Below are 23,452 nucleotides of genomic sequence, written 5' to 3' on the forward strand. Positions count from 1 at the left end.
ACTGGGTCTGGGGATAGACTTGGCTGCAGCCTTTTGGGCTCCTAGTACATCAGGGCGTGAAACTTCAGGTTCCTTCCCCTCCTGGTGGGCATCCTCCTCTCCCAGCCGGTTCTAACACACGTTTCCTTATAGCTGGTGAAGACGCACAACCTGCTGACCACCAGGAACTATATATTTGGGTACCATCCCCATGGCATCATGGGCCTGGGTGCCTTCTGCAACTTTAGCACGGAGGCGACCGAAGTTAGCAAGAAGTTTCCTGGCATAAGGCCCTACTTGGCCACGTTGGCTGGCAACTTCCGGATGCCTGTCCTTCGGGAGTACTTGATGTCTGGAGGTGAGAGTCCACTTCAGCTGCTCCTGCTGGGCTCTGCGGTCAAGACCTGCGGCTCCCCATTGAGCAAAGCGATGGAGGGAACTGGAGTGCCCTTCCCATGAGGTGCTGGTCCCATGCAGGTAGAGACAGCCTGCAGTAGATATGCTAGGTCTGGATTCGCCGTGGATGACACCTCAAGGACCTCCTCCCACCTCTAGATACCAGCCACTGTGCTGCCGATTGTCCATGTCTGCCCACCCACGGTCCCCACCAGCTTGGCTTTCATACCATTGCCCACATTTTATCGATAAGTAAACTGAATTTAGGAGAAATGAATTGCTTAGGGAGGAAGGATCATGTATCTTCCAAGAGGGTAACAGGTCTGGGATCCGTCTATAGCGGTTTTTATTTTATCCTTGGTGGTATATAAGGGTAGGGAATGAATGCATCTGTGAGCAGGCCTGATTGTGCATTCCCCTCACCCAGGTATCTGCCCCGTCAACCGAGACACCATAGACTACTTGCTTTCAAAGAACGGGAGTGGCAATGCTATCATCATCGTGGTGGGAGGCGCAGCCGAGTCCCTGAGTTCCATGCCTGGCAAGAACGCAGTCACCCTGCGGAACCGCAAGGGCTTTGTGAAGCTGGCCCTGCGCCACGGGTAAGTGCCTGCACACGCATCTCCAGAACAATGCCCATGCCCAGATGCCCAGCAACCAGAACGCAGGGAGGCAGTGGAAGAGGTTGGAGTCCATGCTGCATGGCTTCACTTGTCCAAGTATGGGCAGTGCAAAGATGTGTGTGGCCTGTCCCTGGACACTTGCAAGTCACTGAGAGGCCAGGCTTATATTTAGAACATATGAGAAAACTTACCACTTATGGGGTCAGAGATGTGAGACTCAGTGGTAGAGCAAATATTTGGTTTGTGTGAACCCTGGGTTCAGTTCTCAGCATGTGTATGCACGCGCACGGGGACACACACACACACAGCCAAAGGGAACAAGAGACCAGGAAGGAAATGGCATCACTTGAAGCATCAGGGAAAACTTGCCTATTGGAGAGTGCTGGCAGCTTGGAATCCTGGTATTTCTAGCAAACCAGGGGACGTATCTGCTTGAGAAGCAAATCTACCTTCTAGGCTCCTTTAGACTTCCTAGCTAGCGGTGAGGAGACTTGAGTGCCCTCTTCCCACTGCAGGGGATGCTCTGGGGGCAGAACTGGAGTCTGGAGCCAAGCTGCTTTTCTCCCGCATCTCAATTCTGGGAGACCTTGGAGTACGGTCCTAGAACGATGGACTTTTGTGAGAGAGATGAACGGCAGCAACCCGGTCCAAGTCATTGAGGGCAGGGAGAGAGTTCTATCACAACCATGATTGAGTCTTGGAGCACGGCCGTGGGCAGAGCTCTGTGTCCCAGAATCTCCACGGGGTTCAGGAGAGGCTTTTCTTCTACAGTCTGCTGTCAAGTCAGGAGGGGCAGGGCAGATAGTGTGCTCGGCTGTGAGATGAGCTGAATCCGGCTGAGGGATTGGGTTCCGCTGGACAGACAAACAGCAGGGCCAGGCCCAGTGACTGGGGTCTGGCTAATCTGGGCCTCTCTCTTCCAGAGCCGATCTGGTTCCCACCTATTCCTTTGGAGAGAATGAGGTGTACAAGCAGGTGATCTTTGAGGAAGGCTCCTGGGGCCGCTGGGTCCAGAAGAAGTTCCAGAAGTATATTGGTTTCGCCCCGTGCATCTTCCATGGCCGAGGCCTCTTCTCCTCTGACACCTGGGGGCTGGTGCCCTACTCCAAGCCTATCACCACTGTTGGTGAGTCCCTAGCCTGCATGGTCACCTGGCTCAGACGAGACCTTGTCCTAAGGATCTGGAGTTGGGTACTGGAGGGAGTGATGAGGGGAGTGGAGGTCGAGCTATTGCGCTGAGCCATGCAGTGGTGAATACAAACCTGTTAGGAGAATGTTGCCGTGGAGACTGCGTGGCTGTAACAAGGGTGCTGTAGGGATTATGTGCTCCTCTGCTCTTCAGAGAGGGCCTGCGCAGGAGACAGCTCTTAGACTGCTGGCTGATGGGAATTCTCAGCAGCAAAGGGGAGGAAGAGCCAGGAATAGTCACACAAACCTATAATCCCAATGTGGAAGGCAGAGACAGGAGGATTGCTGCAAGTTTGAGGCCAGTTGGTCTATATAGCCAGTTCCAGGCCAGCTAGGGCTACATAGCGAGACCCTGTTTCAAAATAAAAGTCTTGTTCAGGCAGCCATATTGTTGAAGTATCATGGTTGTAGCTTCTCTGTCGTTTTCAAGAGACAGAATCCCTCAGCAGACTCCTGATCCTCTGACTTGTACAGTCTTACAGCCTATCTCTTCTGAGATGTTCCCTGAGCCTTAGGCATGGGGGTTATGTTGTTAATGTGTTAGTCAGGGCTGAGCGTCCCAGGATCAAATTTCTACCGGTTGTGGCTTTCTGCAATCATCTCTGCCTGCTTCTAAGAGTTTTTTTTTTTTTTTTTTTTTTTGATGAGGAATGAGAACTACGTTTATGTATAAACTTAAATGATCCCTGGGGCACCTAGGTAGGGGGAAGGTAAAGGGTTAGAACGGACCAAGTGCAGGAGGCCAGACTGGAGGCTTTCAGTACCCTGGACTGGAAGGGTGGCAGTGGAGCTGGGTGTGTGTGTCTGGCAGAAAGCTCAGAACAGTGCTGGTGGGACTGTGGTATGGGCTGGCCTTGAACATGAAGCAGGATGAGAAAATAAAGCAAAGTACAGATGTAGGAGGGTGTTCTCCCCTCTACACGCCTTTACAAGCTGCTCATGCATGTTCTGATCTTCCTAGAATCCTTAGAAAAGGTCTGTGAGATATTCCCGGTGGCAGATGGGGAAACTGAGGCTCCTAGGAGCAGAGTTTGTCCTGGATAAGCAAAAGCAAAGCCCTGTGCTTGGTCTTACACCTCACATTGGAACTTAGCAGAGTGTGGAGCTGGGTCCCCCAAGTCAGAGGCCACAGTCTTGGGTGGGGTCTTTGCCATGCTGCCAGGCCTTAGTATTCTCAACTGGACCAAGGGGCATAGTCAGCATGGAGCACAGGCTCCTATCACCCTGGGCATCCAGGGATGGGATACTCAGTGACATTTGCTGACCAGAGCTCTGCCCTTCTCTGCAGTGGGTGAGCCCATCACCGTCCCCAAGCTGGAGTACCCGACCCAGAAGGACATCGACATGTACCACGCCATGTACATGGAGGCCCTGGTGAAGCTCTTTGACAATCACAAGACCAAATTCGGCCTTCCGGAGACAGAGGTGCTGGAGGTGAACTGACCCAGCCCGTGGGGTCCAGCTCCAGGAAGGAGCGACTGCGAATCCTTTTCTACCAAGTTCTCAAGTGCATTTTGCTCTGTAAATTTGGAAGCGTCATGGGTGTCTGTGGGTTATTTAAAAGAAATTATAATTTGTTAAACCATTGCCATGTTAGATCTTTTGTAAGAAGGGGTGAGTCAGTATTTTAAATTCTCACGTCTAGTAATGTCCTGCACAAGGTGGTGGCTGACATTTCTGGGCCTTGATGGTTTCTTATCCACCCCCTCTAGGGTTCCCCAAACAACAGACACCTGGCCCTGCTGAACTGGGGAAGGACAATCCTTATGACTTGGCCACTTAGATAATCCTCTTTGCTCCAGGGATTCTCAAGATGCAGAGGCCGTGTTTAGCAAACATCTCCATTCCCACCACCCCACATGTGACTGAAGGTCTGGTTCTTCTTGCCAAGGGGAGGATGCAGAGAACAGAGTTGGCCCCCTTTGGGGAAGGTGGCAGATAGCATCTGGAGTCTCCTCTCTGCTACTCACCCTACCCCTTTTCTCCAATCTGAGCCTATGCTGGCCTATATACTGTGCTAGGGACAAGGATGTTCCACAGGTACTGTCTTGGGTTATCTCGCTGCTGTTGGCTGGTTTTACTCTGAAGGCTGGCACCGTAGATTCAGCACAGCTCAGCCGTGGCTTGGAGCATGTTCTCTAAGCCGCCTGAGCTCTCCTGAGCCACACCCCAAGTCTGGTGTGAGGAAGGGTCTCTCTTCTATTCAAAAAGGGGCCTGGCTTTCGGTGTAGCACACTGGGTCCAGGGCAGGAGGCCCCGTACCCAAGCCTCGCATGTGTGCCTTCCTGAGGCATTGGGCCAGGGAAGAGAGCCACCCCCCTCCTGTATATTCTGTTTTCTTTCCATGAGATTGTTGTGCCATGTCACACTTTTGTATATTCCTAGACTAATAAACGGAAACAAGAACTACCTGTGAGTCGTTGTTCAATTCTTCACTTACACACTATCTGTCCTACTGCACAGGGCACACTGCAGTGCCCACTGCACTTACACAATATCTGTCCTACTGCACAGGGCACACTGCAGTGCCCACTGCACTTACACAATATCTGTCCTAATGCACAAGGCACACTGCAGTTCCCACTTTCTGCGGATTCCATTAGACTTGGGCCTTTACTGACTGTGTAACAACTGGGTTCAAAATCAAATGACTAGAGCTCTGGAGAATGGCTCAATGGTTAAGGGCCTTGGCTGCTTAGGCCTTTGTTGGATGCTTACAACTGTAACTCCTGTCTTAGGAGAATTGTGGGCCTAAGGCACACAAGCTGTGTAACAGACACACGTAAGCAAAATACCCATACATATAATTTTTTTGAAAGAGAAAATAGTAATGACTTCAAGCATTTGCCCCCATCGTCCTAAAGCAGACACTGGGCCCTCTGATTACCATCCCTGCCAAGGCCACAGTCCAGGTCTTGGTAGTGTTGGCCAGGGCTAAAAACATCTCAGTCTGATGAAGAGATCCACTTTCCTTGTTCATGTGGGTGATGGCAAGACCCCCCCCCCCCACTGACTTGACAGAAGACCATTCACAGATCCTTGTCCTGTACATCTTTCCACAGGTATACTCACTGCTCAGGCGTAGCGGTAAGAGGAGCCAGTGTGCAGAGAACAATATAAGCCACAACTCTGTCACAAAGAATGATGTCCTAGTTTCACTTTCATTGGAGGTGAGGAGGAGGGGAAAGCCGAGAGGCAAGGCCCAGGTAGCCTCCTTGCACATTACCACTGTTTGTGATCATGTTCTAGAACAGCAGAGCTGGAAGGGTCTTCACGAACTCTTCAGACAGTTCCCTGTGCTTACTCTCAGCTAAGCTACAAAGGTGGAAATCAGGCCTGATGTCACCTCTGTGGTTACAGGTCTCAGAATAGGCGACCTTGTTCCTTCAGTTGGGGGCTTCTCAGCAGCCAGAGATCCTGCCGTTAGACCACAGACCTCATTCCCACCTCCTGACTGCTCATTTGCCATCCCCCAGCCTCAGGGCATCCCCTCTGCCCGAAGGCCTGGTGGGCTGCAGAGGACCCTGTAGCCCAACCTGGAGTCCTTGAAAATGCAGTGGCTAAGCTGGGCCTCAGCAGAGGTTTGCCGGGGGGGGGGGGGGGGGGGGGGCAGGCAGGCAGGCCGAGCAGCCAGCACAAAGATGGGGCGACCCTGCACTGTTCTGTTGCTTTTCAGGATCCAGGGGTTGTGAACAGGCAGGTCATTTCTACAGTTTCCAGATGGCAGGGAGGCCGGGCGGTGGTGGCGCACGCCTTTAATCCCAGCACTCGGGAGGCAGAGGCAGGCAGATCTCTGTGGGTTCGAGACCAGCCTGGTCTACAAGAGTTAGTTCCAGGACAGGCTCCAAAACCACAGAAACCCTGTCTCAAAAAACTAAATAAATTCGAGACCAGCCTGGTCTACAAGAGCTAGTTCCAGGACAGGCTCCAAAACCACAGAGAAACCCTGTCTCGAAAAAACCAAAAAAAAAAAAAAAAAAAAAAAAAAAAAAACTAAATAAATAAATGAATAAATAAATAAATAAAACAGATGGCAGGGAGGACAGAGGAAGCCCCTGCTGACTTCTGTTATACCAGACAGTCCTCAAGAACATGAAAGCTCGGGCCAGAAGCCAGCCATTTCCTTCTGGTGGTGGCAAGGCCTATTTTCTGGTGAGAGCCTCAGGCCCACGCCAAATTTCTAGTACCAGTCCCGGTGTGCAGCCAACCCGACAAGAGATATAAAAGCCTCTGGCCCCAGGCTAAGCCCTGGCTGTAACCTCGGCCACCCCAGAACATTCCTAAGGATTACATTTCCTATTAGTGAGTGTTACTGTATACTAGGAAATTCAGCTACCTCGGTGTGGATAAAGGGTTTCCTTGCCCAGGATCATCTATCTAACAACACTGTGTCCAGAGCTGAGCCAGCCTCATCTTCAGCTAGAGCTGGGGGACCCTGGGTGAATGTTGGGAAGGTTTGCCTTAGCCTACTGAGGAGTGTCATTTCCGCGATTCTTCCCGTGGCCACAAGGCGGTGCTGACGTTGGTTCCAATGCAAAGATAGCAAGGCTGACTGCCTTATGTTTTGACGCTCACCTGGCTTCTTCTATTCTAAGCTAGCAGCTACAGATAAATGGAGTAGGAGGACTCGACAGAAACTTAGCCACTATCTGGAATATATTACTGGGAAAGTTGGTGGAGAGGGGCCAAGGGATCTCTATCACACAGCCAATCAGCATTCACTGCCTGTTTCCTCTTCCTTCAGAGATGGAGCGACCACTCTTGGTTTCTAGGCACTTGAAACATTACCATTGGGGGCAAATCACCCATATTTCAAAAAGGCGCCCCCCCCAATTTTCCCACAGTCCTGAAAATTATTTCCTACTTCACTCCTAATATCGTAGACTACTGAGGTTGGGCTGCATCCACCTAAGACCTGGCAGACACCATCAGCACCACCCTGTCACGTGACTTACAGGGTCTCAGCTTCTGCACCTTTATATGCATTTATCTGTACTCCTGAGTAACGCAATACTGAGAGAGCTGACAGACAGCTGAAAATGGTCACCCTGGGGCTCAGCCCATGGGCCCTATCCAGAAAACGGTAGCTGTGATGGTGTTAATTCTGCCTTTGAAGCACAGCAACGACCATAGGCAGCCGATGTATGGGAGCATGTCGGAAAATGAAAAGAAACCCAGGGTATTAAGTAGAATGTAGAGTTTGTAATACATGTAATACATGGTGGTAGCACATGCTTTTAATCCCAGCACTCGGGAGGCAGAGGCAGGCAGATCTCTGTGAGTTCAAGGCCTGCCTGATCTACAAAGCAAGTTCTAGGGCTGTTATACAGAGAAACTCTATCTTGAAAAACAAAGAACTGACTCCCCCTTCTTTCACTTCTCCTCAGTGCTGAGTGCTTCCCATCCACTGCACCTGGCCCCCCTTTGGTTCTGTGGTCCGTGCCCCTTCTTCAAGCCAGTGCTCCCCATTCCTTTAGTCTCTACCCTTCCCCTTGCTCTCTTCAGCCTTTGTACAACCGACACCTCTGTGCCCTTCAGGCCTCACCGCCAAGGCCATTCCTAAGGAATATTTTCTCTGGACACCTCTTGCTAGATCTGCACTGGGCTTTCTACATGCCTGCAGTGTGGTATTTGTTGCCTGCCTGGCTTGCCACATGTCCCCAAGCTCCTGGGCACATGCCAGCACGTTTATGACCATGGAACTGCAGGAGCTAGCCCGAGTCTCTGCTCGGGTCTCCTCTCTGTGTGACAGGTTTATTTCCTCTCTCTAGTCTGTTCCATTTGGGGGAGACATGGAGGTGTTACAGTTTAGATCTGTAACCCCAGAGGCCCACGCGTTGAGGGCAGCTCATTAGGGTTTTTTTGAGAGGTGGTCAGGAGGCAGGACCTAGTGAGGGAAGTTAGCCCACTGAAGATACACTCTTGACGCAGATTTGGTTACCCTGTCCTTTCTCAGTTCCCTTTCTTTGTGTCTTGACTGTCGCGCAGAGAACAGGCTTCCTCTGCCACACACACCTGTCTTGATGCACTGTGGCTGCTATGGACCCAAAGCAATGGGGCTGAAACGGGGAAAAATAACCCCTGCCTTGTGTTGAATTGGCTGTCTTCAGGTGTTCTGACATAATGAGTCACTAACGCACAAGCACGAGGCCCCTGCGTGAACCCAACACTCAAGCCTCCGTCCATAGCTAACGCACGAGGCCCTGCGTGAACTCAACACTCAAGCCTCCATCTATAGCTAACGCACGAGGCCCCTGCGTGAACCCAACACTCAAGCCTCCATCCATAGTTAATGTATGAGGCCCTCGCGTGATCCCAACACTCAAGCCTCCATCCATAGCTAACGCACGAGGCCCAGCATGAACTCAACACTCAAGCCTCCATCCATAGCTAACGCACGAGGCCCTTGCATGAACCCAACACTCAGCCTCCATCCATAGCTAATGCACGAGGCCCCTGCGTGATCCCAACACCCAAGCCTCCATCCATTCACTCGCTGGCTTCATTTTGTCATCTCAATGATGCTCGTGAAGCCTCCATCATGTCTGGGTGCTGGGGACTCAGAGAGGAAACCCAGAGCGAAGGTGACTAACTCACCCTACCCAGCATAGCTGGACACATGGATAAACCTGTAAAGACATGCCAGGCAGCCATGAGGGCGTGCAGAGGAGGTGATACATTTAATTTGACTGAGTTTGGGTTGAGTGAGAATGGCCTCCATAGGCTCATACATCTGAATATTTGGTCCCCAGCTGTTGGAACTGTATGGGAAGGAACAGGAAGTGTGACTTTGCTGGAGGAGGTGCGTCACTAGGGGCAGGCTTTGAGGTTTGGAAAGACCGCATCCCTGCTCTTTCTCTCTCTGACTCTGGTTGTGAATCAAGACATGAGCTCTCAGCTGTACCTTGCTCTGCCACGATGGACTCGAACCCTTTGAACCCATAAGCCCTATTCAATGCTTTCCTTGGTAAGTTGCTTTGGTCGTGGTGTTTTATCACAGTGATAGAAGGGTAACTAAGACACCGAGCTTTCAAACGGTTCCCCTCTGGCCTCCGAAGAGTCAGTCACGTTGTTACCCCCTGATCTTTAACTTTCCTGCCCTGGCAGGTAGGCTGGACTTGGCCACTTAGATCAGCGGTTCTCAACCTCTGGGTCGTGACCCCTTCCCCCGGGGTCGCATACAGGATATCCACATTATGATTCACAACACTGGCAAAATTGCAGCTATGAAGTCAAAGTGAAAATCATTTTTACGGTTGGGGGTCCGCCACGACATGAGGAACTGTAGTAAGGGGTCACCACATTGGGAAGATTGAGAACCACTGACTTGGCTGCATGTTTCCCTGGTAAACACACACAGGGCTGTATAAATACCACGATAATTCCAAGCAATTTGAACGATTTTTTCATGTTGAAATGGTCACATTGCAAAGTTCCAAAGAAGACAAAGTGTTTCAGGATAAAACGGCATATATGAAAATAATTACCGGACGTGTTTCTTGAACACGTGCTGTTTCCGAGGCACTATCCGCCATGACTGACATGCATTTTCTTAAATACTTTGCAGGCAGCAAGATGAATTTCCCTCTGGGGCTTGAGTGATGCGGGCTGAGAAGTCTGAGAAGGGCCAGGCATTTGAGGGAGGCACTTCCGGTATCCAGCAGGCAGCCTGCGAGGTGCTGAACCCCGTGAAGGATTGTGGGAAGATGGCCTTTGCGGAAATGCGCACTCCCCTGCAAAATCTGTTTGGGCGCCACTGTCCTTGGGTTTCATTCAGCACTAGGTACAAACATGAGTAGTAGCTCAGCTCGTTACTCGTCGCTTATTGGACCCTTATCCAAGGAGCTGGCTCGGGAAGGGTCTGATTTCCCGGGACCTAGTGGAGGAGTTCTCTGGGTGTGTTTGAGTGAATCAAGCAACAAAAGTAACTGACAGAAGGGAGCCCTGAAGGAAGACGAAAGTGTTTCTGTGTTCCCTCTGTGGGCCCATTTTTCTTTTGTACATTTATATGTATGTATTGATGTTTATGTGTGTGGGCTCCTACATGCTTCAGGTGGGCTCCTGCGAGTCAGGGGGCAACTTATGGGGATGAGTTCTCTCCCTCTGCTAGGTGGGTTCCAGGGATGGAACTCGGATCCTCGGGCTTGGCAGCAAGCACCTTTACCTGCTGAGCCAGCTTGTTGGACCACAGACTCTTTTTCTTGTTACTTTTGTTGTAGGCTGAATGACAGCCCAGATAGTCAAATCATTTGAACCTGTGATCATAACCATATTTGGGAATAGTTACATATATATTTATTTTCTTCTCTCCTTCTCTTCCTTTTATCTTTTAATTTTTGAGATAGGATCTTATTCTATAAGCCCATGTAGCTGGCCTGGAACTCATTGTGTGGTCCACTCACGGCAACCATCTGAGTATTGCATAAGCTAGCTACCCTGCCTGGCTCTGCAGATGCTACTGAACGAAGAATCTCAAGATGCAGTCTGGACAGGACATCTAAACTCAATGTCAATGTCTTGATAAGAGAAAGAAGACACCGGAAGAAGGGGAAGAGGGTCAGGAGGAGACAAAGACTGGGATTGTGCAGCCAGGGAAGTCTGAGAGCTAACAGACGCTGGAAGAGCAAGGAGGAACGACACCCCAAACTGTGGGAGAATACATTTCTGTTGCTTTCAGCTCCCGAGTTTGTGGTAATTTGATATGGCAGCCTTGGCAAACAAGCACAGCTCAGAAACAGAAATATGTTTTCTGTGAAATTCCACTGGGTCTTGGCACTGTGTGGGTTGAGCTAGGTACAATTTGGAATTTCCCAATAACTCATTTCTCAACAGACACCTGACCCTACACTGGGGCTCCGACCATGAGGAACTGCTCAATGTCTCAAAACAGGAGACCAGCATCGAAGCAGCTCAGATGCAATTCGTCTTCCCCTGAAAGTTAATACGCTTGCCTTCTATTTTAAGAAGCGGGGGAGGTACTGCGGGGATAGCTCAGTTGGTAAAGCCCTCACTAAACAACCATGAAGACCCGAGTTCCAGCTCCAGCATCTTAATAAAAACACTGGGCATGGCAGTGCATACCTTTAATCCCAGGGCTGGGGAGGCAGAGACAGGAGGATCCTGACCCGCCATCCTTGCCCTACTTGGTAGGTTTCAGGCTAGTGAGGGACTCTGTCTCAGAACACATGGGGGATGGTTCCTGATGAACAATACTGGAGATTGAACTGATCTCTTCACGCACACACACAAGTGCATGCACACCTGGACACATGCCAACGTGTAATACACACATCAACTTTTAATAATGGTGCTAGGAGTTGAACCCAAGCATCTACTCAACCACTGCACTTATATGCCCTCCCACCCAGAAAAAAAAAGATTTTTTTTTTTTTATTTTTCGAGACAAGGTTTCTCTGTGTAACAGCACTAACTGTCTTGGAACTAACTCTTGTAGACCAGGCTGGCCTATGAACTTACAGAAATCCACCAGCCTCTGCATCCCAAGAGCTGAGATTAAAGGCGTGTGCCACCACCGCTGGGCCAGTAAAAGAGTCTAGATCCATCTATTATACCCTAAGGTTCATGGGCACATACATTGGGCTATCTAGCACCCACAATGACACTATTACTATTCTACAGATGTATAAATTAGAGACTGGGGAGCTGACCTGCTCAGCGACATTGCTCGAAGGTGGCCGTCAGAATCCCAAACTGCCTGCTTCCTGTTGTGTCTGCCTCTCTGCTCTGAACACTGTGTTCTTTCTGCTATATCGGTCCAGGTGGTGGAGAAATTCACACTCTAAGGGGAGGGGGAAGATCAATATCCTGCAAAATGAATGAGTCAGAGCTACTTATAGACGCAACGGCGATAGCTGCTTCTAGGATCAAAGCAGTCCTCAGGAAAGAGAAGGCACCTGAGCTGTACCTTCACCTTCATTTCCTTACTCTCCGCAGGCAATGTGGATCCAGGGAGGAATCAGACAAGGTCCTCTGGGTGAGGAATTCACGCGTGCATGTTTGTTCAGAGAGGCAAAGTGGCAGTTTGTGTGTGGTAAATGCCTGTTAAAAGACAAAGTGGAGGTTGGTGTAGTGGCACACACTTGTAATCCCAGCACTGGGGTGGGGAGCTGAGGCAGACTGAGCTACATGGTGAGTACCAGGCGCGCCGTGTCTCAGCCGTCCTCACCCCCACAAAACAAAGACAACACAATAGAGTCAACTGGATGGTGGTCGAGGCAAGGTCCCTAATTCAAAGTCCCAGAGAGGTGAGCGAAGTCTTTCTGAAGAAAGGACTCCTGCCACAGCAGAAATATGATGGCTAAGCAAGCTTTAGTCACCAGCAGTAAAAGTCTTTCTAGGCAGAGCGTAAGCAACCCACCCGCGGAGGTGAGACAGCCTCCTGAGTGGCTGGCACACGTCGTGGCTAAGCTTACTAGTACTAGAAGCTAGAAGGGGCGTGGACTTGTGGGTCTGAGTCGATCGTTGAAGAGCTGCTCGATGGATCTCCGGTCTCCGTGCTCTCACGGTGGCGGCTCCCTTCTCAACCATAACGCACGGCCTTTTGGTAAGTGGATGCGAACACTCGGGCAAGACAGACCATCCATCCCCGACTCCTTGGTGCCAAGCTGGTCCCCCGCCCTCCGCGGGAGGCCCTGTTACCATGGCAACTAGGTTAGGGCGGAAGTGGTTTTAGAAGATTGACTCTCACTAATCAGGTGACTCTCCAGACTTCTGCACGTGACACCGGAGCCTAGGCGCGCGCTCTACCTAATCGAGACGCCGTCCCTCTTTCAGCGACAACTGACAGCGCTGTAGAGCAATGGCCTAGGAGGCTCTCTTAGGAGACCCCACCTCTCCATAGGGAAGGGACCAATTAGGCAGAGGCAAAGAGAAGGACCGCCCCAGGTTTCGCCCGGGTTTGACAGACGCAATTGAGGCCATCACAGAGTCCCTCCGCCCCTAGCCATCGAGCCCGCGACGGATGGACTCGTTGTCCAATAGCACGTCCCTTGGCCGCCGCCGGGTCCCGCCCTCTCAGGGACGGAACCAATGAGCACGCCAGCTCCGGGCCGGGTAGAGGGGTTGCACTGCGGTAATATGGCTCTTCCTTAGCCAGCGGCGGTGTCAAGTCCGGGCGCCGAGCTGCCGGGGCTCTCGGGTGGTTCGTTTCTAGGCTGCAGGGGCTCGGCGGATAGCGGCTCCGGAGGCTGCGGCGGATGCGGGAGGACTGCCCGCCTGGCCGCTCGTCGGCCCCGGGGTCCAGATGAGCTCCTGTGCTTCGCTCGGGGGCCCGGTGCCCCTGCCACCCCCGGGCCCGTCCGCCGCGCTACCGCCCGGTGCCCCCGCGCGGGCCCTGCATGTGGAGCTGCCGTCCCAGCAGGTGAGGCGTCCGCGAGCCGGGGGGCGGAGAAGGCCGGGAGAGGAGGTCGGCTGGGCTCGCGGGACTGAGGAGAGCTGACAGGGGGAGGACCCCGCGTCCTGGGCTGGGGGAGCCGGGCGTTCCCGCGCTCAGACCTCTGCATCCCTCTGATAGGCGCCGGGGAGCCCTGCGTCCTGCCGGCCGACGCCGCGCTTTTCCTTTCGCTCCAGTGCCCAGGAGCCGGTTTTCTTGCACTTATTCTTTGCGTTATGGGGTGCTTCTTTCTGCTCCTCCTGAGGAAGGTATTTGGGACGTCGGGGTTTCTCTCCCAAGTCTCATATCCTCATGGCACACTTCACTCCCTCGGGTGAGCGCCTGGACGGAGGATCTGAAGTATGTATTCATATCTTGGATCTTAGGTTGCAGGGGTGTAAGGAGGACGAGAGAACACTGACTTTGGGGAATCTGACAAAATTCTTGATGACACCCGCCTATCTATAGAGTATGTCTTCTACTGCCCTCCCGCAGTCCTTCATGGGTGAGACTCTGCAGGGACCTTAGCACTGAAGAGGACCGGGAGAAACTGTCAGTCAGGAGAGGTTACCGTGCTACTAGGTCTGTGCAAAGTGCTCATTGAATCCTCACAACTCCGTGAGACAGCTGTTTTTATCATCCCGATTTTTCAGTTCTAGAAACAGGCTTGTCCACTGCCTTCCTGTTACTGGTGGGGCTGGGTTTCCTCAGACAGCGTCTGACTGCAGCCCTTGCAACGGGCATAGTTTGCTTGAGGCTTGAGCAGCGACTCCACCACCGTCCACAGGACAGAGCAAGCTTCCTTAGCCCCTTCCTGTAACTTTCCATCCTTGCCCGAGACAGGAAGGAGCTACACTAGAGCGCGGAGGCTAGAGAGGGCCAGGCAAGAAGTGGATCAGAACGTAAAGGAAGGGAAAGGTTGCACACCCCTCCACACTGCCTGCCCCCGCTACCCGGTGCCCTGCCAGTAGGGAAACATCATTAATAGCTGGAAGCAAGGCTCTGTGGTGGGAGAGGGCTTAAAAGATCAGAAGGCATGTGCCCTGGTTTTGTGGTGCGGTTGGGCAGGGACTTTGTGGAGAATATTAAGAGTTGGAAGGTGGTTTGGATTACATTTTGAGAGTGTGGCTGAAGAGAGTTGTATGTGGATTGGGCATCCAAGTGTGAATTTTTCTATGTGTGGGAGGTGGATTTCGAGGGGGTGCTGGGAGTTCAGGATCTAGATGGGCTTAGTCTAGGGGAACTATGAGAACATGTGGGGTTGGAGAAGAGAAATCATCATTTATTGCACAAAGCCTGCTCTGTGAATAACAGTTCACAGTTTAACACCAGGGGGAATAATCCAAGCAAACTGTCCATGGACTCAATTCATGTGTTTGTCGGGTTTCTGGGTTGCTGCTAATGGCCTAAGTTTGCAGCTAGATGTGGCATGAGCTTGGCAAGCTCTTTATGGCTTCCTGGGAGTGTCATCCTAACTGTTAGGCAACATATATAACAAAAACACATTCCTTCTGTGGTTGATATTAATTTAGCTTTCTAGATCAAAATTATTCATGTTTTGGAAAACTTTGTTTTGTTTTGTTTTTGTTTTGTTTTTTGAGACAGGGTTTCTCTGTAGCTTTGGAGACTATCCTGGAAGTAGTTCTTGTAGACCAGACTGGCCTCGAACTCTGCCTGCCTCTGCCTTTCTAGTGCTGGGATTAATGGGGTGCGCCATCACTGCCTGACTGAAATATTTTTTAACATAAGCATTTTGTTGATTAATATATTAATTTACTATATAACACAAGTTCCAATAGGGTTGACGTTATCTGCTTCTAGAAGAGATTTGAGTTTGCCTAGAAGAGCCCACAGAATTATGTATAAGACATAATTTTGGGAATTTTAATTTAAAAATTTTTAGCAGGATCTCACTGTTTAGCCCTTAGTCTGAAACTCACCCTGCAGACTAGGTTGGCCTTGAACTCAACTAGCTGGCCCCAGCCTCCCAAGAGGCTGGGATTACAAGTACGCACGACTACACCTGACTGACTGGCTTGTGCCACCCAGCCACCAAGCCTAGTTTGTTTTATTTTAATTTACATATCTAATCTGGAACCTTTCTTTTCACAGTTGAGTCTAGCCACGGTTCACTTACCCGTCCACTGGCTCTAATGTGACCATACTTTAGAGCTTCAGTCTCCTTTGCTTCTAGGTCCTCTCTGTTGAACTGTTAGTTATTTAAGCGAGAAGCTGTGGTCACACACTTTGAACATGTGCTGCTCTTTTATGTCTGGTTGATGTTTGTTATGTTTCAGTCAACTGGTATAGGCTCAACCAAGGAGGAGCGAGCTGTACACACTTGGATTTAGGAGTTTTAAGATAATTTTTAAAATATAATTTATTTTTATTTTATATACATTGTTGTTTTGCATATATGTATGTCTGTGTGAGGTCTGTAAGATCTTGCAGTTACAGACAGTTGCTAACTGCCATGTGGGTGCTGGGAATTGAACTAGGGTCCTCTGGAAGAGCAGTTAGTACACTTAACCACTGAGCCATCTCTCCAGCCCTGCCCCCTTATTTTGGCAGAGACCTTTAATTTAATGTGTCCTTAATATTAAGCTTAACTGAGAGAATTTCTTTCCTCCTCCAAAGCGCCCCAGCCACATTCTCAGATACTTGGAATGCAGACATTTTTAGAGGCTTTTAGTGATTACCCTTTTGGAGGTCACATGTTCCTTTAAGAATTTATAAAAAGGGGCTGGAGAGAAGGCTCAGCAGCTAAGAGCACTGGCTGCTCTTCCAGAGGATCTGGATTCAATTCTGCCTGCTAGCTTATTGTCTGTAACCCCAATTCCAGGGGCTTGATACCCTCATACAGACATACATGCAGGCAAAACACCAATGCACATAAAATAAAAATTAAAAATAGAGAGAGATGGCTCAACAGTTAGCACTGACTGCTCTTCCAGAGGACCGGGTTTAATTCCCAGCACCCACGCGGTGACTCACACCTGTCTGAACTACAGTTCCCTACACAGGCATACACATAGGCAAAACACCAATGCACATATAAATAAAAACGATTAATTAAAAAATAAAAAATATAAAACATTAAAAAAGGAATTCATAAAAGATACATACTCTTAGAAAATGTACTTATAAATACACGTGAACACCTAATCTTGCACGAGGCTTTGGTATTTTTGTTTAAATGGAAAACTTAAGATGGACTGTTCCTAACTTGGCTTACACCTTTTTATTTAAAAATATTACAGAATGTAGCTATTAGACTTTTCTCTTGCACGGTCTTCCATATAATGTGTATCACCCATATTTTTCATCTGTCTACATATGTGTGTTTGTGTGCATATTGGCGCACAAGCGTGTGGAGGCCAATGGACCTCCTGTGTCATCCCCGGGACACTGCCCCTTCTTTTGAGACAGGGTCTTAGTTTATGTTCTGCGGAACTCTTGCCTGAGGTTCCTGAGTGCTAGGATTGCAGGTGTGTGATATCACCCACTCCTCACTGTTGTAGGGTTTTGGGACTCTTTCCAGAAATTCTCTATTCCACTGCACCGCATGGCCGTGCGGAAGGATCTCGGAGTACACGTGATGTCCATAGGATGAAGTTAGCTCAGTGAAAACACAGGATAGGTAGTGTGTTTGTTTGCTTATAAGTCTGACTTGCCTGGTGCTCAATAGATCAGGCTGGGCTCAAACTCACAAAGATTAACTTGCTGCTAATGATAAGATTAAAGGCGTGAGCTACCACTTCTGGCTTGCTTTCTCTCTCTCTCTCTCTCTCTCTCTCTCTCTCTCTCTCTCTCTCTGTGTATTTAAACCCATGGGAATCTTTCTATTCCCACTCAAACCATTGTAATAGAGCCGGTTTCTCTTTATTTTTGCCAACTTTGGATATTTCTAACCTGAGTTTATTGATTCAAACCATATATGTGTGGTCACCTGTACAAGTGTATGTACTTGGTATTTATGTATGTACTTGGTATTTAAATGTACATTTCTTTAGCTGTTGGTTTTCCTTTATTGCATGTTAGACAGTATGCTAAGCACATGGTCTCAGTTTTCCTGCCCAGCTTTCTGATTTTTAATATATTTACATATTTTGCTACTTGAATTTCCTCTGTGAAGCTTATGTTCACGTCCTTAGCATTCATTTTTCTAATTGTTTTTGGTTTTTCAAGACAGGGATTCTCTGTGTAGTAGTCCTGGCTGTCCTGGAACTCACTCTGTAGACTAGACTGGACTCGAGCTCACAGAGATCCGCCTGCCTCTGTCTCCTGAGTGCTGGGGTTAAAGGCGTGCGCCATTACCGCCTGGCCACTTTTCTAATTGTTTTGCTTATGGTTTTTATTGTCTTGAAGACTCCTTTTTACTTTCTTTTTGTTTTTGAGAGAAGTGAGTTAGAGCTATTAGCCTTTATTATTATTATTATTATTATTAATTTTATCTTAGTGTGTGTTTCTGCTTCTGCGTTAGTTAGGGAGCATGAAACTAGGGGGTCAGAGGACAGCCTCCGGTGTTGGTTTCCACCTTGTTTCAGAAGGAGAACCTTGTTTTCCTGTGGCTTACGGCAGGCTAGATGCCTGCATTTTGTAACCGAGCCTTGCTTTGTGTTGGTCCTAGGGATCTGAACTCAAGCCCTCTCACTCCTAGGGCAATGCTTGCCCACCATCTCCCCTACTTGTGCCATTGCTGTCATCGAAGACCTGGAATTGAAGCCAGGACCTCACACATGCTGGGCTACTCCTCTGTCGTCTGTCACCGAATTATAGCCTCAACCCTTTCTCTACTTTTTTTTTTTTTGAAACAGGGTCTTACTGTATAGTTCTGGTTGGCCTGGAACTCACAGACCTACCTGCTTCTGTTTCCCCAGGGTGCAGGATTAAAGGCGTGCACCACACACCCAGCTCTTTTCTCTGTTTTTTGTTTGTTTTTGAGACAAGGTCTCATTAAATAGCCCAAGCTTGCCTTGAACTTCATCTGAGGCCCAGAGGGACCTTGAACTTAAAAAAAAATATTTTAGGTTTATTTTATGCTTGTGAGTATTTTGCTTGAATGTTTGTGCATCCCAGGTGTGTCTGGTACTTGCAGAGCATCCTGAAAAGGGAGTTGTAGGTAGGTGGCTGTGAGCTGCCTTGTGGGTGCTGGGAATTGAACCTGGGTCTTCAGGAACAGTCAATGCTCTTAACCTCTGAGCCATCGGGCCAGCCCTCCGTTTTAATATTCTTTTTTTTTTTTTTTTCTAGTCAGGGTTCTCTAGCTTTGGAGCCTGTCCTGGAACTAGCTCTCGTAGACCAGGCTGGCCTCGAACTCACAGAGATCCTCCTCCCACCTCTGCCTCCCGAGTGCTGGGATTAAAGGTGTGCGCCATTACCGCCTGGCTCCATTTTAATATTTTTAGGTAAGGAGTTGGGCACCATCAAGAACATGCCCCCTGTGGTACAGCTGTCACTTCTTGGAACTTTTTCATCCTCCCAGGCATAGCCTGCACACTCAGGACACAGCTAGCTCTCCGTTTTCCTCCACACTCACCCTTGTGTGGCAAAACTCTCTTCTACTTTCTATGAATTTGACCATCTGGCTTCTGTGGGTACATGAATTCTCCGTGTTTGTGCTCTTGTGTCTGCCTGATCTCCCTCAGCGTGATGTTTCCAGGGTTCCGTCTTCATGGTGGCATGATCCTTGCTGTTCACCCGCCTATCTTCTGTGCGTAAATAACCGCGTGGCATTTAGTTGTCCTGCCTCCTTTTAGCTGTGACAGTTTCTTACACTTTTTACATTTACACCTTCTGAATTACCTCCCCCCCTTTTTGATGCCCTTGACTGTTTTGAGTACTGGCCACATATTTTGTAGGATGTTTCTGTGCTGACATTAATATGAATTGTTTTTCATAGTGGGGGACTTCTTCCAGACCCATGTAGTTCTCCAGTGGATACCAGCAGTGTGACCTATAATTAATTTGTGATGTCAGCTACCTGGAGTTCACAGATTAAAGGCTCAGCCCTGCCCCCATGCCCTTCAGATGCCTATCTCAATCCCGGGCTTTCCAGAACTTCTGGACTCCCAAGGCCAGGAAAACCTTTCGGTTTACTGGTTCATTGTGGAGGAAATGGGGAGCAGCCAGATGGAAGAGAGCTGTGTGGGGAAGTGGGGGTGCTCACCCTCTGGGTTTCTGAGATCATTGTGTAAAGACTTTTGATGATTAACTCAGTGGCCAGCTCCTTTCCTGAGATGAGTGGGACTGATAGTTCTAGCTACCTTGGAGCAGAGCCAGCATCACTTAACTAGACCAGAGGGCGCTCCCAGGAGATTGCTGTATGAGGAACCAGGGACAAATGCCCGAGCCGGAAAGAAAGATTTCCCTTTGTATCCTTTGCTGGGAAAATTAGGAGGTAAAGTTCTGGGGACTGAAGACCAAGATGAGTGTTTACTGTGCATCACCACACAGCAGGTAGTGCTCCCATAGGCATTGGCATCACCACACAGCAGGTAGTGCTCCCCATAGGCATTGGCATCACCACACAGCAGGTAGTGCTCCCCATAGGCATTGGTATCACCACACAGCGGGTAGTGCTCCCCATAGGCACTGGCATCACCACACAGCAGGCAGTGCTCCCCATAGTCTCTGACATCAGCACACAGCAGGTAGTGCTCCCCATAGGCACTGGCATCGCCACACAGGAGGTGGTGCTCACCAGGGCTCCCATCTGGAAGCCTGTTCGTTGTGGAATATGATTTTAACTAGGCAAGATGTGTTACATTTGTTTATGCTGTAAAATATTACTTTAAATGTGTAAAGTTGTGGTTTTTATGCTTGTTTATGCTGTATTTGTTTAACTATGTAAGGATGTGTTGCGTTTGTTTCACCTTGCCTGCCTAAGGTACCTGATTGGTCTAATAAAGAGCTGGATGGCCAATAGCTAGGCAGAGAGATTAAGTAGGAGGAGAAATTTAGGCTCAAGAAGAATGAGAGGAAGCTGGGCAATGGTGGTGCACATCTTTAATCCCAGCACTCAGGAGGCAGGTGAATCTCTGTGAGTTCAAGGCCAGCCTGGTCTACTAGAGCTAGTTCTAGGATAGCTAGGGCAGGAGAAAACCTGTCTCAAAAAATCAAAATCAAAAACAAACAAACAAAAAAACAGAGGAAGAAGAGAGGGGAGAACGAGGAAGCTGCCCAGGGACATAAGCCAGGCAGACACCAGCCAGCCAGACTTAGAGACTGCAGGAACGTAAGACCAACAGAAAGATAAGAAACCCCAAGGCAAAGGTAGATAAAGAGAAGTCAGTTATTTTAAGTTAAAAAAGTTATCCAGAAATGAGCCTAAGCTAGGCCAAATATTCATTACTAAGAAGTCTCTGTGTCATGATTTGGGAGCTGGTTGATGGCCAAAATCAAAAGCCTGGTTGGTACATCTGCTCATTCTGTCCCACTCTTCCCTAATAGGCTCCTTGGGACCAAGTTGCTCTGTGAAGATCACACTTAAAGAGTGGGGATTTGTTCCCCCACTCCCTTGGGAACAGAGTATCTACATAAATTATTTCCAGTGATACACTTTTACAGATGAGGAACCTGAGGGCTAAGTGATTGACTTTCTCTCTCTCCTTCCTTACCCCCCTCCCTCCTTCCCTCCCTCTCTCTTTCCCTTCGTTCCTTCTTTCTTACTCTTTTTCCTTTTGGAGACAGGGTTTCTGTGTATATCTCTGTTGTCCTGGAACTCGCTCTGTAGAACAGGCTGGACTCGAACTCACAGAGATCTGCCTGCCTCTGCCTCCTGTGTGCTGGGATTAAAGGTGTGCACCACCATGCCCAGAGAGGTCTTAGGTGACTTTCTTAAAAGTCAAAGGGAGCGTCCACTTTAGGGACTGCCTGTAGCCACCCACTCTGTAGGGTTCTGATGAAAAGGTTTTAAAATGCCCAAATGTTTGTGGCCATCATGTTTTATATTTAACTCCAACAGCATCTGCACTTAGCAGTGTGTTGATTATGAAGTAGTAACGCAGTATTTAGTTGCTTATGTGACTTCCCTTAAAGAATGAAATAGTTTACAGAGTTGATTAATTCTATATAGCTAGGCTGGCCTTGAACTCAAAGAGATCCATCTGCCTTTGCCTCCCAAGTTCTGGGATTACAGGTGTACATCGTCATACCTGGACATATGTCTCTGATTTTTTTTTTCTAGTCTTGTTGTGTTGGTAAGGCCAGGGTAGGCACGGGAAAGCTGGGTCTTACTGGGGAAAGATGCCTCTTGCAGCACAATGCTCTGCTCTGTAGCATTATTCATTTCCTAAATATTTATCAAACCTCTTGACCGAAGCAAGGAACTGCAATCTATAGTTGTGTCTGTAAAATGAAAGCATGGGAACTGAGCAGGGTTGGTTCTTGTAACCAAACCACGGGGAAACTTTGGGAACTTCCGATGTCACATCTTCAAGTCACTGTTTTCTATGACAGAATTCCATCAAGAATTTAAGTTCTTATTTTGTTGTTATTTTTTGTTCTTCCCGAGAAAATGTTTAGCTTTTCTGTGAAGGGGAAAGCTATTTTCTTATTTGTGTTTATGTAAAGATTTCTTCTCAGAATCACAGTTCTTAGTTCTTGGTTAGAAAATCCAGAAGTGAAAGTGACTGGGAATAGAACAGAATTGAAAGTCGGGGCTGCAGCGAGCGCTGAGATGACAAAATTTACATCCTCACAGTTTCCAAGTGCGCATCTTACTTTTGTATTTATTTTGAGACAGTCTATGTAGCCCTGGCTGTCCTGGGAGTTACTGTGTAGACCAGGCTGGCCTTGAAAACGTAGAAACTCAGGCTGGCCGTGGTGGTGTGCACCTTTAATCTCAGCGCGGGGAGCAGAGGCAGGTGGATCTCTGAGTTCAAGGCCAGCCTGGTCTACAAGAGCTAGTTCCAGGACAGAGAAACCCTGTCTCAAAAACCAAAGGGAAAAAAAATAAAAACCAAAATGAAAAGAAAAGAAAACATAGAGACTTAGCTATGTACCTCTGCCTCTCAAGTCTTAGGATCAAAGGTGTGTGCAGCAGAATGGGCCACAGATGTTTGTTTTTGAGACAGGTTTCTCTGTGTAGCCCTGGCTTTTCTGGGACTCTGTGTAGACCAGGCTGGCATTGAATACACGGAGATCCATCGGCCTCCTGCCTCCCGAGTGTGTGCCACTACTCACTGTCCAGCCAGATGTGTATTTTTAATACACCGTGGTAATTCTACCTGCAAGCCAAGACACACTTCTGCTGTGGCAAACAGGTAATGGTCAATTTCAGTGTACTGGGATGTGTACAGTTAGAGACTTTGAGTTACTTTAGAAAAATTAAAGACATATATTTTAAAAATATGGGTTGTATACTTTAGGTTTCATGGCGTTGCTTCTGTCCTGTGTTGCCAGAGTTGTTTACTTACTTACTTTTTGATTGGATTTAAAATGATAGTGCTCTTTTTTAATCTGTAGTTAACACTGTTTTCCATGTGACTCTGAGGCCGGAACTAAGTTTTGGAATAATGGAATTTTACAGATTGAAAAAAAAAAAACCAAAAGACCAAACCCTGAAATTATTTGCTGTGAGCGTGCTCTGGAGACCTCAGGTTCTCTGTTGACAATCTGTGGAATCTCCTGATCTTCAGCACCGGGGTCGCCTGGTCAGGACCGTGCGTGCTGAGAATTTGTTTAACTTCTCTTTAGACTTTAACATAGTGTCCCCCAGTTTTGGTGACATTAGGCTGGAACCAAAATGGGGTGGTGGTATTTGTTTTAGACTTCCCTTTAAGGGCAAACTTAAACACTGAGATTCTGCCCCTGCCCATTCATGGTGTGAACCAATGAAACTTGGAAATGCCCCCTCCTCTGGACTCCGGGG

General features: G+C 48.7%; 2 protein-coding genes across 3 annotated transcripts in view; both read left to right on the forward strand.

The window, feature by feature from the left end:
• The window catches only part of LOC121447603 (diacylglycerol O-acyltransferase 2), a 28,048-nt gene extending 23,453 nt beyond the window's left edge, over positions 1-4,595 (forward strand). The window contains exons 5-8 of the mRNA XM_041650946.1: positions 133-337; positions 803-977; positions 1,922-2,124; positions 3,475-4,595. Of these exons, the coding sequence (XP_041506880.1) occupies positions 133-337; positions 803-977; positions 1,922-2,124; positions 3,475-3,629 (738 nt within the window). The 3' untranslated portion in view covers positions 3,630-4,595. The remainder of the gene's footprint in view (positions 1-132; positions 338-802; positions 978-1,921; positions 2,125-3,474) is intronic.
• Positions 4,596-13,249: 8,654 nt separating this feature from the next.
• The window catches only part of LOC121451518 (UV radiation resistance-associated protein), a 213,600-nt gene continuing 203,397 nt past the window's right edge, over positions 13,250-23,452 (forward strand). Inside the window, exon 1 of one of the 2 annotated variants that reach the window (XM_041657127.1) lies at positions 13,250-13,566. In XM_041657127.1, the coding sequence (XP_041513061.1) occupies positions 13,450-13,566 (117 nt within the window). In that variant the 5' untranslated portion in view covers positions 13,250-13,449. The remainder of the gene's footprint in view (positions 13,567-23,452) is intronic. The other variant, XM_041657107.1, reaches the window with a different exon arrangement.

This window comes from Microtus oregoni, unplaced genomic scaffold (genome assembly GCF_018167655.1).
Source record: "Microtus oregoni isolate MIOR12 unplaced genomic scaffold, Mior012 000000F_ref0000247, whole genome shotgun sequence".
Classification (NCBI taxonomy): Eukaryota; Metazoa; Chordata; class Mammalia; order Rodentia; family Cricetidae; genus Microtus; species Microtus oregoni.